The sequence below is a fragment of the Stegostoma tigrinum genome, chromosome 22 (genome assembly GCF_030684315.1).
Source record: "Stegostoma tigrinum isolate sSteTig4 chromosome 22, sSteTig4.hap1, whole genome shotgun sequence".
In the NCBI taxonomy this organism is placed as follows: Eukaryota; Metazoa; Chordata; class Chondrichthyes; order Orectolobiformes; family Stegostomatidae; genus Stegostoma; species Stegostoma tigrinum.
In genome coordinates this window covers 54,373,714-54,389,947 of record NC_081375.1, presented here as the reverse complement: position 1 = coordinate 54,389,947, position 16,234 = coordinate 54,373,714, and the positions used below count along the sequence as shown (strand labels likewise).

General features: G+C 43.7%; 1 protein-coding gene across 4 annotated transcripts in view; it reads left to right on the top strand.

Annotated features, from left to right (window-relative positions):
* itgb4 (integrin, beta 4) overlaps positions 1–16,234 on the top strand; it is a 143,972-nt gene that overhangs the window by 46,538 nt on the left and 81,200 nt on the right. For all 4 annotated transcript variants that reach the window (XM_059653848.1, XM_059653847.1, XM_048555468.2 and 1 more), the window contains 10 exons: positions 813–1,036; positions 2,489–2,592; positions 5,801–5,893; positions 6,967–7,090; positions 7,715–7,834; positions 9,888–9,994; positions 11,052–11,103; positions 12,253–12,435; positions 13,863–13,966; positions 15,554–15,612. In XM_059653848.1, the coding sequence (XP_059509831.1) occupies positions 813–1,036; positions 2,489–2,592; positions 5,801–5,893; positions 6,967–7,090; positions 7,715–7,834; positions 9,888–9,994; positions 11,052–11,103; positions 12,253–12,435; positions 13,863–13,966; positions 15,554–15,612 (1,170 nt within the window). The remainder of the gene's footprint in view (positions 1–812; positions 1,037–2,488; positions 2,593–5,800; positions 5,894–6,966; positions 7,091–7,714; positions 7,835–9,887; positions 9,995–11,051; positions 11,104–12,252; positions 12,436–13,862; positions 13,967–15,553; positions 15,613–16,234) is intronic.

Here is a 16,234-nt window from a genome sequence, read left to right as displayed (position 1 = left end):
AAAACAAGGGGGCAGTTGGTAGGTGAGGAGCACATTTTGGATTGGGGAATGAAAACAATGGTTTCAGTCTTCCCAATTTTTAATTGCAATAAATTTCTGCTGATTTGGTGCCGGTGAATACAGAAAAGCTACTTCCTCTCGGCAATCAAGAACTAAGGAAAGTAATCTTAAAATAAAGAGTCAGGCTGCTCTAGGTTCCTGTCAGGAAGCTTGTCCTCACACAAAGGGAAATCTAAGACTTCTTCACAAACCCAGCGTGTCCGGAGGTCATAGGAACTTCAAAAATAGGAACAGGAGTTGGAACAGAAATAGGATAGGTCCTTTGAGACTGTTCCAACATTCAATATCATTATGGTTGACAAATCAACTCTGTACTCTGTTCCTGCTTTCTCCCCATACCTTTTGATTCTTTCAGCCCTAAGAACTATATCTAATGCCTGCTGGAAAACATTAAATGGTGTGGCTTCAGCCACTCTCTGTGGCAGAGGCTTCCACAGGTTCACTACTCTCTGGGAGAACATATTTCTCCTCATCTCAGTCCTAAATTGCCAACTCTGTATCCTCATTATACATCAGTTGGATGTTTGGAGTCTGGGATTACGAAATTAGGTATTTAGAGATAAGGAATTGAGTTGGGTACTTTGAGATTTGATTCGATAAGTGAAACAGGCTCAAGGCACTGAATGGCCACTACCTATTTCTAATTCCCCGAAAAATCAGGGAAAAAGGCTCACTTTCTGAAATCAACCACGCTAGCCAGTGAGTGAGGCTGTTATTTCACTGATGTTGAAACTGTACATTTCCTTCTTCAGGCACGGGGAGACCTGTGAGTGTGACACAAGTAATCAGGATGGTACTGAGATCGAAGCCTGCAAGAATCCACTCGACAATTCCCAGATTTGCTCCGGTCGTGGGGATTGTTACTGTGGAGTTTGTTACTGCAATCCATCAGATCACCACCTGGAAAGATTTGAAGGAAAATATTGTCAATACAGCACCCTGCTCTGCCCACGTTTTGCCGGCTTTATGTGTAATAGTGAGTGACACTTGCACTAAAGGTGGGGGGCTGGTGGTATGGAAATTAGACTTCTGCCATGGATTTCAGCAAAAGAAAGATCACCAAGATTTATATAACTTTGGCTCAAATTTATGATATAATCCAAAGCCCTTTCCAACTAACAGGCTCTTTTTGAAGAAAGCTTGTGTTTGCTTGCAAGTCAAACACAGCATGATGACACAAAGAACAAAATTGCCAGTGCTGTTTGAGGAATGTTGTTGAGTACTGGGGAGAACACACTGCTCTCCCTCCAGTAATGTCATGGTGTCTTCTTAATATCCATCAGGGAGAAATGATGTTATGAGCATCTGATGAACCAAACCTGTGACAGCGCAGCACTCTGTAAATACTCCAATGGGAATGTTGAACTCAGATCTTGTGCTGTCATCCATGCAATGTGTTTGAATTCATGATGTTTAGACCAGGAAACACACAGTGCAGGAGATTCTGACCCAGTGTGAATGGGAAATCATAGAATGCCAGCTTGTAACACCAAGAGCTTCAGTGCTCAGGTTTCTTCTGTCAGCTCACCACTGAAACACAATGAATGGGTTTCAGTGCCTCAAGATGGCAATGAACAACACTGAGCGGGTAGATCGCTCCTGAAGTGATACATCTTTGACTATAGGTTACTGCAAACTACAGGTGGTTAATGGCACCACCTCCATTTTAGGAATAGTGCGCCACCAAATGTGGGCAGGGCCAACTGTGAATATTAACTGTAACGCTGAACTTAATGTCATGTCATGAAGAGTGTTAAATTATCAACCTGTCCAGGAATCAAGCATATGATTCAGGAGTAAAAGGCTTAGAACATAGAACATAGAAAAGTACAGCACAGTACAGGCCCTTCGGCTCATGGTGTTGTGCCATGGAATAATGCTAATCCAAAAACAAAATAACCTTCCCATGCGCATTGTGTAGATAAAATCTGGAGGTGTCCCCCAAAACGTTTCCTTTACCGAGGAAACTGAAGCAGAGATTGAATACAAGAAACTGATTAGATATATATCACTAGAACTCCATGGATCTGTTGACTATGAGAACATTGTAGATGTGGAGCTCCTTTGGGTTGCCCCTTCTCTGCAGCCTTGACTTCAACAGGAATCGCAAATGTCCCAGACATCAAGAGTTGAAAGAATAAAGGAATATCAATATTTATCAGATCTTTGAGTTAAGCCTGCCTTTCTAGATGCTGACAAATAATTGTAGATTTCCAGTAATCACTGTCTGTTTGATCAAATTTATAACTAAAAATGATTTACATTGACGAATGGTCTTGGCAGTATGCACTGCATTGAGTAATTGTGTTGGCAGAATAATCTGCATTGATTTGACGGTTCTCCATTGAGTTTTGGCCAATTCGGCTTTGTGCCTTCAGAGTGTTTAAACTTGGTTTTTGGTTCAGTGTTGGTTCTGGTTTGTTCACAGATCGTGGTGAATGTATTGAAGAAAAGTGCATTTGTAGTGAAGGATGGACAGGCGATTCCTGTGAGTGCCCTGTCAGCAATGCCACATGCATTGATGCCAATGGGGTGAGACTGCAATTAAATCACAGCATCACATACACTGTCAGGTGGAAACTGGACATGGGTGGTAGTGTTTTCGATGATTTTTAACTTGGGATACTGGTTAACCATTGCTTGTGCTATCATCAAAACATTGCCACCTGTTCCTTTTACAGATCAGATTTAATCTGTGCCTCTGGTATGACATTCTCATCAAATGATACTCTGGGTTTAAAGGGTTAAATTATGAAAATTGTACAAAGCAGATTCAGAGAACATATGTCCCGAGAGGAGGGGTAAATTCCAGGATAAGGAGAGGTGGCAACATAAAGATAACAACAGCGAACTAGTAATCCAGCAGGCCAGGCAGCATCAGAGGGACAGGAAAGCTGACGTTTCGGGTCTGGACCCTTCTTCAGAAATGGGGGAGGGGATGAGGTCTCTGAAATAAATAGAGAGAGGAGGAGGTAATGATGAAAGGTTAGGAGCAGATAGGTGGAGAGAAGACAGTCAGGTCAAGGAGGTGGGGATGAAGCCAGTAAAGGCAAGTGTACTTAGGGAGTTGGGATGGGGGTTGGTCAGTGAGGAGGGAGGCGTGGATAGGTGGGAAGGAAGACGGACAGGTCAAGGAGGCGGGGATGAGGCTAGTAGATAGGAAGTAGGGGTCGGGGTTGGTCAGTGAGGAGGGGAGAGCGGATAGGTGGGAGAAAAGGTAGACAGGTCAAGGAGGCGGGTGCGAGATGGGCTGGTCTTTCTTGGGATGCGGTAGGGGGAGGGGAGATTTTGAAGCTTGTGAAGTCCACATTGAGCTCATTGGGCTGCAGGGTTCCCAAGCGGGATCTGGGGTGATGTTCCTCCAGCCTTCGGATGGCGTCGCTGTGCCAATGGAAGAGGCCCAGGATGGACATGTCATCCAAGGAGTGGGAGGGGGAGTTGAAGTAGTTTGCGACTGGGAGGTGTAGTCGTTTGTCATGAACTGAGCGTAGGTGTTCCACAAAGCGGTCTCTAAGCCTCCGCTAGGTTTTCCCAATGTAGAGTAGGCCCCATCAAGAACAGTGAATACACTATACCACATTAGCAGATGTGCAGGTGAACATGTGTTTAATGTGGAAAGTTTTCTTGCGGCCTGGTATGGAGGTGAGGGGGGAAGTGTAGGGACAGGTGTAGCACTTCCTGCACTTGCAGGGAAAGGTGCCGGGGGTTGCAGGCTAGTGGGGAGTGTGGAGCGGACAAGGGAGTCACGGAGAGAGTGGTCCCTCCGGAAAGCAGCTAAGGGTGGGGAGGGAAAAATGTCTTTGGTATGGTATCGGATTGCAGATGGCAGGAGTGCCAGAGGATGATGCTTTGGTTCCAGAGGTTGATGGGGTGGTACATGAGGATGAGGGGGTTTCTATTTTGTTTTTTATTGCGGGAAGCGGGTGTGAGGGCTGAGACGCGGGAAACGCGAGAGATGCAGTTAAGGGCATTTTTGACCACATCTGGGATGTCTGGGAGTAGAATGCCTCCTCTTGGGAGTAGATGTCGCAGAGGCAGAGGAATTCAGAACAGGGATGGCATTTTTGCAGGAAGGTGCGTGGGAGGAGGTGTATTCTAGGTAACTGAGGGAGTCGGTGGGCTTGAAATGGATATCAGTTTCCTGGTGGTTTCCAGAGATGGAACAGAGAGGTCCAGGGAGGAGAGAGAAGTATCAGAGATGGTCCAGGTGAACATAAGGTTGGGGCAGAAGGTGTTGGTGAAGTGGATGAACTGCTCAAGCTCCTCGTGGGAGCATGAGGTGGCACCAATACACTCATTGATATAACAGAGGAAGAGATGGGGCAGAGGGTCAGTGTAGCTTTGGAAGAAGGATTGTACCACGTAACCTATGAAGAGGCAGGCATATCTTGGGCCCATGCAGGTACCCATGGCCACCCCCTTTGTCTGTAGGAATTGGGAGGAGTGGAAGGAGAAGTTGTTAAGGGTAAGGACATGTTCAGCTAGGCGGATAAAGGTGTTGTTGGAGGCGGACTAGTCGGGCCTGCAGGACAGGAAGAAGCTGAGGCCTTTAGGCCATCTGCATGGAGAATGCAAGTATATAGGGATTGGATGTCCATGGTGAAGATGAGAGGTTGAGGACCAGGGAATCAGACGTTTTTGAAGGAGGTGGAGGGCATGGCTGGTGTCACAAAAGTAGGTGGGGAGTTCCTGTGGAGTCGAGATAAGTGGAGACGGGTTCGGTGGAGCAGGAGCAGGCGGAGACAATGGGTCGACCAGGGCAGTCGGGTTTGTGGATTTTGGGAAGGAGATAGAAGCGGATGGTGCGTGGTTGGGGAACAATGAGGTTGGAGGCGGTGGGTGGGAGGTCACCTGAGGTGATAAGGCTACACCTTCCCCCTCACCCTCATCCCGGGCCCCAAGAAAACCTTCCACATTAAACAGATGTTCACCTGCACATCTGCTAATCTGGTATATTGTATCCAATGTTCCTGATGTGGGCTCCTCTACATTGGGGAAACCAAGCGGAGGATTGGAGACCGCTTCATGGAACACCTACGCTCGGATCGTGACAAACGACTGCACCTGCCAGTCACGAACCTCTTCAACTTCCCCTCCCACTCCTTGGACGACATGTCCATCCTGGGCCTCCTCCAGTGCCAAAATGATGCCTCCCAAAGGCTGGAGGAACAGCACCTCACATTCCACTTGGGAACCCTGCAGCCCAATGGTATCAATGTGGACTTCACAAGCTTCAAAATCTCCCCTCCCACAACCTTATCCCATAACCAGCCCATCTCATCCCTGCCTCCTTGACCTGTCTGTCTTCCCTCCCACCTATCTGCTCCTCTATCCACCTTCTAACATTGCCTCTCCCTCTCTCTATTTATTTCAGGTTCCCTTCCCCTCCCACATTTTTGAAGGGTCTAGGCCCGAGACGTCAGCTTTCCTGCTCCTCTGAAGCTGCTTGGCCTGCTCAGTCTACACCTTGTTATCTCAGATTCTCCCGCATCAGCAGTTCCTACTATCTTGTAGTTTGTGTTAGAGCTCCCTCTGCTGCCACACAAAAAAAAATGATAGGACTTCAACATTTCTCGGGTTCAGCCAGGACCATTCTGGGAGTGTCCTGGTTACTTTGTTCAAAGAGGAGAATTCCTCTCTACTTGCTCACTCAAACAAAACCAGTGATTTCCAGGGGAAGAGCTAGGTGCGAGGATGTTCCCTAACCTAGGAGTTTCCACCTTTGTTTTCCTGATTACAGGGACTCTGCAGTGGTAAAGGTGTCTGTGATTGTGGAAGATGTCGGTGTGAGGATAACAATGCTGATCCAACCTGTAGCTCTTTACAGTACTTGGTAAGTATGTAATCATTTACACCATTCCTTTCCCAACTTCAAAAAAGCCCATGATGTTTGACAGCCTATGAAATATTGTTATAATGTAGAGAATACAGCAAGGCATTAACATACAGGAAGCCCCCATATGTACCTATGTATCGATGACCTGATTATTTGTTTTGTAATAATCATAGATATTAGTCAGGATGTCCTTGCCTTTCTTTAGGCAGTGTTGTGGGATCATATAAACCCTACAGTGTGGAATCAGGTCATTCAGCTCATCATGTCCATACCACACATCCAGAGGGCCCCAAAACCAGGCCCATCTCCCTACTCAATCCCTGTAACCCCACAGATAATCCCATTAGCCTGCATATCGCTGTGCACTATGGGCAATTTTACACGACTGATGCGCCTAACTTGCGCATATTTGGATGTAGGTAGAACATGCAAACTCCACACTGACAGTCACCCGAGGCTGGAATTGAACCTGTGTCCCTGGCGCTGTGAGGCTGTAGTGCTAACCTCTGAGCCAGTGTGCTACCCGGATCATTTCCTTTTAGCTGAAAAAGAAACAGATTTAACATCTCATCCAGGAGATGGCACCTCCAACAGAGAAAGTCCCGTGTTGTCCAGGGAGAAACCCTGCAGTTCTTGAAACCAGATAGGGAGGCTTAGAATTCTTTGCGGGGCTGTGCCTGTTTGGTCCCTTAGGACCCATGAGGAGACTTTTAAATAATTCAATCTGCCCTGGGCCTCTTCTGGCCTTGAGCTGTTTGTCAGCAAGTTTTTAGCACAAGCTAGAAATCCGAGTGTAAACTGCCTCAGAATGTGACTGATGGTATCAGGCCCCTGACCTCAGCATTTTTAATGACGTGCTTGACTACTTTCAATGGCAGTGGGCAGGAGCTTGTGGGGAACAAAGGAGACAGGCGTTAGCCCTGATTTAAACACCCCCCCCCCCCATATACCCCACAGCCTGCTCCATTCCCATTGTCAACTGGGGCTTGAAACTGGGGTTACAATTCTGGGATGAGTTTGTGTCCCCGTCTCATAGACACTGTTCCTCTCTCCTTCTCTCCCTGTTGCAGCTGGGACTATGTGAAGACATTCGCACCTGTGTCCAATGCTGGGCCTGGAATACTGGGGACAAGAAAGGAAACAACTGCAAGAAGTGCACAAGCATCTTTACTTTTGTGGACAAACTGAAACCAGGTCAGTTGGAACAGTACTGATTACTACTGAAGGAAAGTCCCACTCTTGCGAATCGTCTTTTGAACCCTCTGCACTGTCCACATTTAGACATTGGTCCTATTGCTCAACTTAAGGAGGCTGTCTCGGAATGTCCTCCTACTCATAAGCTCCTCATTTTATAAACTTGTGCTCCATTGGATTTGAGACTGTTTGAGTGGACAGTGTTCCCTGATCAGGTATGCCAATTCCCTTTGTAATTTTCAGCATGACTCTGATCTAAGATACTGTAAAGTGCTCTCGCTGTTGTCACATGGTCAAAGGATGAAGCTACATTTACAGGCACAGCTGGGTGAGACTGACCAATGGCTCGGCAGTTTGCATACTGCACGCTGCCAAGTCAGCAGAGGAACCTGTTCACCTCAGGGTGCTGAGAGACTTTAACATGCTCCTGAGAGGGCAGGCACGACTTTGAGTGGAGTGAATGACATAGCTGACAGAGCAGTACCTCCTAAGTACTGCAAGGGAGCATAAAGTTACATTGTAGACTCAAATCTCTGGAACGGGGCTTCAATTCAAAATCTGCCAGGCGAAAGGTCTGCAATATGAAGCACCTCAACACTTACAAATATTATTTTGTCGTTACAGAAAAGGAAGTGACAGAACACTGTGAGTTCCGTGATGAGGAAGATGACTGTACATTTTATTACACAGTGACAATGCCCCCAGGTGGCAACCAAACTTATGTAGAGGTGCTGAAAAAGAAAGGTGCGTGGAAAATAAAACTGGAATTCTGACTTTTGTTGATTGGCTACCAATGCTTCTAATAAATTGAGAATAAGGACAAAAGTGTCTGAGAATTTGGAGAGATGAAGTGGGGTGAACATTTTGGCTTGCTTATGGGAGTTTTCTGGTTTTCTCTTCAACTCCCATGTGGGTCTATAGAGTCATGAACTGAGATTGATTATTCTGATTATTCATCAATGCCATTATCGCTGGATTCTGGAGAGTGAGCTAGGTGGGATCTTGCTGTGCCCTTCTCTGATAGTTCCTACTTCCTCATGAAAATCTGTACAAAGAAGAACAAGTCATTCTGCAGAGACCAACCCTGCACACTGTTATGGCTCCAGAGCAGGTCACCAAACTTACACTGTGGCCTGGTTAGGGACCTGTAACTTTTATTTTTAAAATAGACAAAGTATGAGATCTCAGTACTTTGATAGTAAAGCCATAAGATTTCAAACTTAGGAACAACATTATTAAAATTTAATACACAATGTTAGAACAATAATGCAATCTGCTACAAATATGTACGTATAATTTATATTCTAATGTCCAGAAGTAGCCAGAAACAAACAGGCCTACAGACAAACTGTAGTTGAACACTCCCGAGTACATCTAATAGTAAATGCAGCTAAGTAAGGTGCCACGGATTTTGCAGCAACATACGCTGTGACCCATCGATCCCATCAAAGGCACTTCAATTCTTCTCTTTTGATGACTTACCTCCAAATTCCCTCAAAAACCACTTCATCCTTGATATTCTACCTACTTTCCTGAGATCCACACTGCCCCTAGATTCTGAAAATAGAACTCTAGCACCTACTGACAAATACACCCATGGCTTTTCCATTGTCAGCAAGCTTCACCAAGCTAATACTGCTGTTAGTTCTTTTTTTCCAGATCTCGAATCTTGCTCAGCTATACAAACTGTCTTCCAGGATTTCCCTGACTCCTAGCTGCATAAGAGCTTTCCAGCTGCTCTTGGGACTTCTCCCTGAACTCCAATCGCACAGAAATAGTGTTCTGTCAGTAGTACAACTAAACAGTTGCACTACTTAACATGGAGCCTCCTTCTGTCCTCCTTTTCTCATACAGTCTCACTGTTTCTGACTCCATCTGCATGTAAACTTTGAACTGTTCTGAGAGACGCTTGAACTGTTTTGCATAATCTGTTGCAAACCTTGCAATAAGCCCACATTTGTGCTTAGACAGTACAGATGTTACTAATTTTTGGAACAGTCAAAAGTAGCAATCTCTTGGAGCACTCTGTTCTCTGAATGTTACGGTATTCACAGATTGCCACTTGCACAGTATAAAATGGATAGACGGAAAAATAGGATTTTATCACACCTTTCCCCTTACAAGAAAGAAGTTTACCACAATGGAAGTTTCATTAACATTGGCTATAAAAATAAAAGTCCTTAAAACCAAAACTTTTAACAAAAGCATATAACAGACTAGGTAGATAATCCTTTTATTTATGCTCTTGCATTTATCGATTTAGCAAAGCTACAACAGCTCAACTCAAAGAAAATGCATATAACAAGTAAGTTTGACAGTACTTAAACAGTTTAGCATTAACATCATCAATGCTGGTTCCTGCTCTCATACATAACTGGAAAAATTAATCAATTTTCTTCCAATTTCCATCCAATTTTAGATTTGTATTAATAAATCTCCTTATAATCTCTTGTTTTCATGTCAGGCATGGGGTATGAATATTGCTGGGGACCCCACTAGTTATTGCCCATACCTCATTGTCCTTGAGAAGGTGGTGGTGGTGAGCTGCCTTGCTAAACTGCTGTGGTCCATATTCTGTAGGCTGACCCATAATGCCCTTACAGAAGGAATTTCAGGATTTTGAATCAGCAGCAATGAAGGGACAGTAGCTTAGAGGGAAACTTGCAGGTAGTCCTGTTCCCATGGGACCTGCTGCTCTTCTGCTTTCAGATGGAAGTGGTCATGTGTTTGAAAGGTGCATTTTGGTATTCATATTATCCCTAATGTCTGCTAAGATGATGATGTTCTCCATCTCCAGATTGTCCTCCAGGAGGTTTCCTCTGGCTCATTCCACTCATCATATTCCTGATGCTGTTGTTGGGTCTCCTGTTGTTGCTCTGCTGGAAGTACTGTGCCTGTTTTCGGGTGAGTGCTCATTTCGTATTCACACTATGGTACAGAAAGGAGAGGGCAGTGTGTATTAACTGTACTAACCTGGCTTGTTATGGCCAGCTGTCACTGGGGGTTGTTCAGAATGAAATCTTGAGAGTTTCAGTATAGGCACCACATATTCCCATGCATCCTATATCAAATTGACTGTAGGCTCAGAGAACTGACTCTATTGTGTCAGACATGGTGAAAATGTGGACAAACAAACTTCAGAAAATTGAGCTGCTGATTGATCTTATCCATGAATTATCACACTGGGGACTGGACCTTGAAATTAGGATTGAGCCTCAGGTCAAATTGTTTTGGGTAACAGAGCATTCGTTTGAAGATAGGGTTTCAGAACTGGAGTCCTATTCATAACTGCTGTAAGTAAGCGTCACCAGATCCTCTGATATCAACTCTGATATTTTCTTCACAGATGCTGCCAGACCTGCTGAGCTTTTCCAGCAGTTTTTCAAAAGTTTTGGCAAAGATCTGTAGCTCAGGTTGCGGTGTTATGCTACTCCACTTAGAATTTATACTGTTTGGTCCATTATGGTGAGTACTGCCATTTCTGGCTTTGATCTGTATGGGTTTGTAACACATAGAATTGAACCCCATATACAAACCCATACAGATCAAAACCCACACAGATCAAAACTCACCATAACGGACCAAATAGTATAAATTCCAAGCAGAGCAGAAAAACATCGCTTCATCGGAGGCTCCAGTGATGATCTCACTCAGCATGATGGCAAAACGTCTGAACGAGAACAGGCCACCTCAACCAGCAAGTCAACAACCTTAACTTCTGTTTTTGTTCCTTCAGACCTGGGTTTGAGTATCAGATGGTGTTGGTTTCGGTGTCACAGGGCAGATGGGGTTTGTCCCAGATTGAATTTTGTGTTATTAACCATGTTCTATTTGTAACATTCCTAACAGAGGTTGCTGTGTGTGTTTTTTTTTCAAATGGCTACCAAATGAAAAGCTTTGTGACCAGAAATCTAATTACTGAAAACCTGGTGTGGCTCACTGTGACTCTGTGTTTTCACAGGCTTGCTGTGCAAGACTCCCATGTTGTGCGATGCTGCCATGCTGTGCTGCAGGTAATCTCAGTCTTGTGGAATCTCTGCACTAAATTTGATTTCTCAAATCAATCGGACTGTGAAGAATCATGGGCCTAGAAACTGATCGGGTGCAAAGTGGGTGCTGAGTGTTCAATATGACGAGACATTCTGCGCTGCAAACGAACATATCAGTTTGGGTGTCCTGCTGAAGGCAGCAGTCTGCCAAAGATGGATACGCAAACTTCAGACCCACTCAGGCCTTGATCTAATACTGGAGCTCAATAGGCTGCAGCAAACACCCATGGAAACCAAACTCAGTACATTAGACCCAATCATTTAGAACAACTTGATTTGATTTATTATTGTCACATGTACCGAGATACAGTGAAAAGCATTGTTTTGCGTGCTAACCAGGCAAATCATACTTGGCATAAGTACATCAGGGTAATAGACCAGAATGCAGAATATACTGTTACAGCTGCAGAGAAGGTGCAGATAAAGATCAACTTTAATTTATGAGAAGTCTGTTCAAAGTATGATAGCAGCGGGGAAGAAGCTATTCTTCAATCAAAAATGCACACCAATGCCTCTGCTTTCTCAGAAGGCTTAAGAAATTCAGCAGGTTCACAAAGATTCTTATCATTTTTTACAGACACACTGTAGAAAGCATCCTATCTGAATGCATCATAGATTGGTATGACAACTGGTCTGCCCAGGACCGCAAGAAATTATAGATGGTTGTAAACACAGCTCAGTACAGTAATATGTTTTTCATGGACCTAAAGAAGGCCATTCAGCCCCTTGAGTCTATTCCATTTGCCACTTAATGCACAATGCCCCTACCCACAAAAATCTATCTGTCTCAGTCTTGAAAACCCTAATTTGACTCCCTTTGAGGGGAAAATGTCCAAATTTACACCCATTTTTGTGAAGTAGTGCTTCTTGACAGCATTCCTGCAAGACCTGGGTCTAATCTGTAGATTATATTCCCTTGTTCTGGACTCCTCTACTCGAAGAAATTGTTTCTCTGTATCCTGTTGTCACAGGCTGCTTGGGTTGAATGGCCTGATTCTGTGTAATTCTACCCTGTTGACTCTTTTAAGCAAATTAGACATTTCATTCACATCACCCCAACTCTTGCAATTTGAGCTTCTACTTTTATTCAATCTGTCTTTGTTCTATTTCCAGGTACCAAGGTTGGATTTAAGGAAAACCGCCACATGTTAAATCAAAGCAAGCTCACCTACCTTGACACACCAATGATACGGACAAACAAGCCTGTCGGAACAGACATCGTGAGGTGGAAGGCGATGGACAACGTTCACAGAGAACCTTCTAAACGGTATCAGGGAACCAATCCTGATGACACTGGTGAGTCTTGAGGGAGAGGTTCAGCATTTTTGAACAGCAAGGGATGCAAAAGCTACTTCAGTGGTTTGAAAAGTGGCATCTTGGTGTCCTCTGTTTCAACAAACCTTTGAGATTTCTGTGCTGGTCCTACTCATGCAAAAGCAGCAGTTTACATTTATATTGTGCCTTTAAGAGACTAAAACATCTCACAGAAACACAGAAAATAGGAGCAGGAGGAGGCCCTTTGAGCCCGCTGTGCAATTCAGCATGACCATGGCTGATCATCCAACTGAGGACACTGTTCCCACTTCCTTCAATACAGCCTGATCCCTTTGGCCCTAAGAACTTAAGTTCCTTCAGAAGGAGCACAATCACGTGAAAAGTTCATACCAAGTAAAGACTCAGTCAGAAATTTGGTCAAGGGGTTAAGTTGGAAAGACAACCTTAAAAAATAGTGAGATAACAGGATGGAGAGCCTTGGGCCTAGGCAGCTAAAGTATAGTCACCAAGACCCAGAATCCAAGGAGCCTCGGAAGAGAAATGGATTGGGATAGACAAACATCTTTCAATATTACACAGCCAATGCAATTCCAAAGGTCAGGAATGTGGGATCCGTGCAATGTAATTAGGACGCCACAGTCAACAGCCACCAATTTTTGTTTTGTAGCTGCCTCAATTTTAATTTCCCAACAAGAGTAAGATTTTTAACTTGTATTGATCACATTGTACAACTTTTAAAATTGTTGGAAAGTTTGTGGTTATCGAGAATGGCTATCTTTAAATCTGGCATTGTGTCGAACCCATTTCATACCCAGCAATAAACTGGTTCAGCAGCATAAGAGAAGAATCTTACATAGAACTCCATGCAGTGTGAAAGTCTATGATATCTCAATCAGAAGAAGGACTCTTTGATCTTGGTGCAGCCACAGAGAATGTTGAAACTTTTGGGCTGCCTTGCTCAGTGCTTCAAAGAACATTCCCAGTCTGAATGGAACTTATACAAGGCCAAGCAAGACCCAGGTTGGCTCCCTAGACTGTGTTTATTTATTCCACAGCTGTCACAAATAACTGAACTTCTGGCTACTTAATAATACCAACTCCTCAACAGCAGTGGATACCTCAATACCTCAATGTTGCCATCCTATTTGAACAAAGTCACCCAAATATGGGTATACATATTCTGTGGATTGTCCATCACTTCTGGAGTAACATTCCTTATCTGGCTGGACTGATCCCTTAGCATGACCAATCCTGGTGTTGTCCACAAATAGGTGAATAATAAGGATACAAAGTTAACTCACCAAGTCAACATTATTCCGTCAGGGAAGTGTGACAGAGGTAAAGTGTAATATTCACGCAAGTGACTAAATGCAAGACTTTTAATATCATACTGGATGACTCTATCTAATCTGAGTACTTCCTGACCCTGTTCCACTTTTCATTCTCAGTTCTGTACAACCTGTCACTGCGAGCAGCCCGAATATACAATGATGTGCTGAAGAATCCAGACTCAACAGAGTTTAAGCAGCTACGCATGGAGGTGGAGGAGAATGTAAGTGTGAATGCATTGACCAGGACAGTGCAGACTGTATGCTCTCATTCTGCAATCACAGTTTTATTTTATTTCTCTATCCACCATGCATGCTTTCCTGCTAAAAGCTTTTATTGCAGCTAATCCAAAGACAGCACACGATCTATTTCTTTCACATTTTCTTACGGTATATTCCAATTCAGTTTTATTCCCTAGCATTAGTCAATCGCCTGTGAACTTACCCACAATGACTCAACCCCACTTTCAGAATTACACAGGCATCTTCAATTTTATTATCTAATATAAACCCCAGGGTCTCAATTTATAACAAAAATTGCTGATGCAAACCTTTGCCAGTGGTAGCAGGATGTGTTCATAGAGGTAGTTTCCATTGTTAATGTGGGCATTGTAATTTATTATGGAAAAGACTGATAGGAATATGTTTGATTTTTACTATTGTATATGTAATTATTTATTATATCTATTTTAATAAACTAACAGTAAACAAACTCCTTTAAATGTGAGCTTACCTTTCTTGGGTAAAGGTCAGTGTAGTGCTATGTTATATGACACAGAAATGTTGAGGTTGTAGCTCCTGGTCTGGTCTAATGCAGTTATTGCAATCCATTCAGTTTGCCTTCCATTGGTTCGAGCAACAGGTGAGAAACAATGAGCTGGGATTCTGGTCTCTGATCAACTTCCAGGAGTTTTGTCAGTGGTTAGGACAAGATGGGGCCCACCTTTACACCCACTGAGACCAAGAAGTTCAGGACAATCTAGTGAAGAATAAGCATGAGATGTTGAACCAAGACTAGAATCCATCAGAGAGACTCACTGGGAGAATTAGGAGGTGGAAATCTGGGGGTAAACACACGATACTCTGAGATACAACTTACAATGTTTTATCAATGCATTAGAACCACTGAGAAATACTGCAACACAATAATATTGGTTGATTCTACCCGGACCCATGGACCCAGGAGGATTCATGAGCGTCAGTCTGTGTCTGTGCATTATCACATTCATTGTCAATATCCTGAGGTGACAGTGATAGGCTGGTGTAACTGTTCATGCTATATTCTAAAGGCAAGTTTTAGAAATGAATAGGAGGATACACCATTGGGTGAGATGAGGAAGGATGTGTGTAAACAGTTGGATAAATGACCAAAATAACAAAAGTGTGGAGCTGGATGAACACAGCAGGCCAATCAACATCTCAGGAGCACAAAAGCTGACGTTTCGGGCCCAGACCCTTCATCAGAGAGGGGGATGGGGAGACAGAACTGGAATAAATCGGGAGCGAGGGGGAGGTGGTCCGAAGATCGGTCCGCCTCCCCCCTCTCCCTATTTATTCCAGTTCCCTCTCCTCATCCCCCTCTCTGATGAAGGGTCTGGGCCCGAAACGTCAGCTTTTGTGCTCCTGAGATGCTGCTTGGCCTGCTGTGTTCATCCAGCTCCACACTTTTGTTATCTTGGATTCTCCAGCATCTGCAGTTCCCATTATCACTGATACAATCATGGATAAATGGCCAGTTTCTGTTCTGAAAATACTGTGTATTTTAATAAATGTTTAATATCACAACTAACTTCTGACCTGTGTGACTTTAGCTCAATGATGTGTTCAAAACTGTGCCAGGTTTCCAGGGAGTCCGGAAGACAAAGTTTAGGTAAGGATTCTTCCCTACATTCTCGAGTCTTTCAGGTCTTGTACATGTGAGTCGCATTCTGTTTCTGTTCTTGTGTTATCTCACTCTAATGTCAACCACAATCTCTTAGTTTGATATAAAAAGCATCAGCTGCTATTTTCTCAATTTTTAAACCAATAATGATTGACGTTTGTTGTCAAAGCTCATTACTGAATTGTTTAATTGCTAACTCCTAACAAGAACTATATATTTCTGCATCTATAAATTCTTTATACAATAACTTTTTAAAATCCTCCTTGTTATCCCCACATGTTAAAGTCAACGAGGCCACTTATTGACTGAAACAGCTGCCTCCTTATGAAATGAACGCTAACACATGAACCAGAAACTTAATACATTAAAACATGCAAAAACACATTAAAAATACTTCTATCTACTGTGGAGTAACTATTATCATCTTCAAATTGGAGTTATTTAAAATACCAATAGTAACAGTTACATTAACGTAAACATATAAATAATTCAGGGTGGCACGGTGGCTCAGTGGTTAGCACTGCAGCCTCACAGCACCAGGGACCCGGGTTCGATTCCAGCCTCAGGCAGCTGTCTGTGTGGAGTTTGCACATTCTCCCCGTGTCTGTGT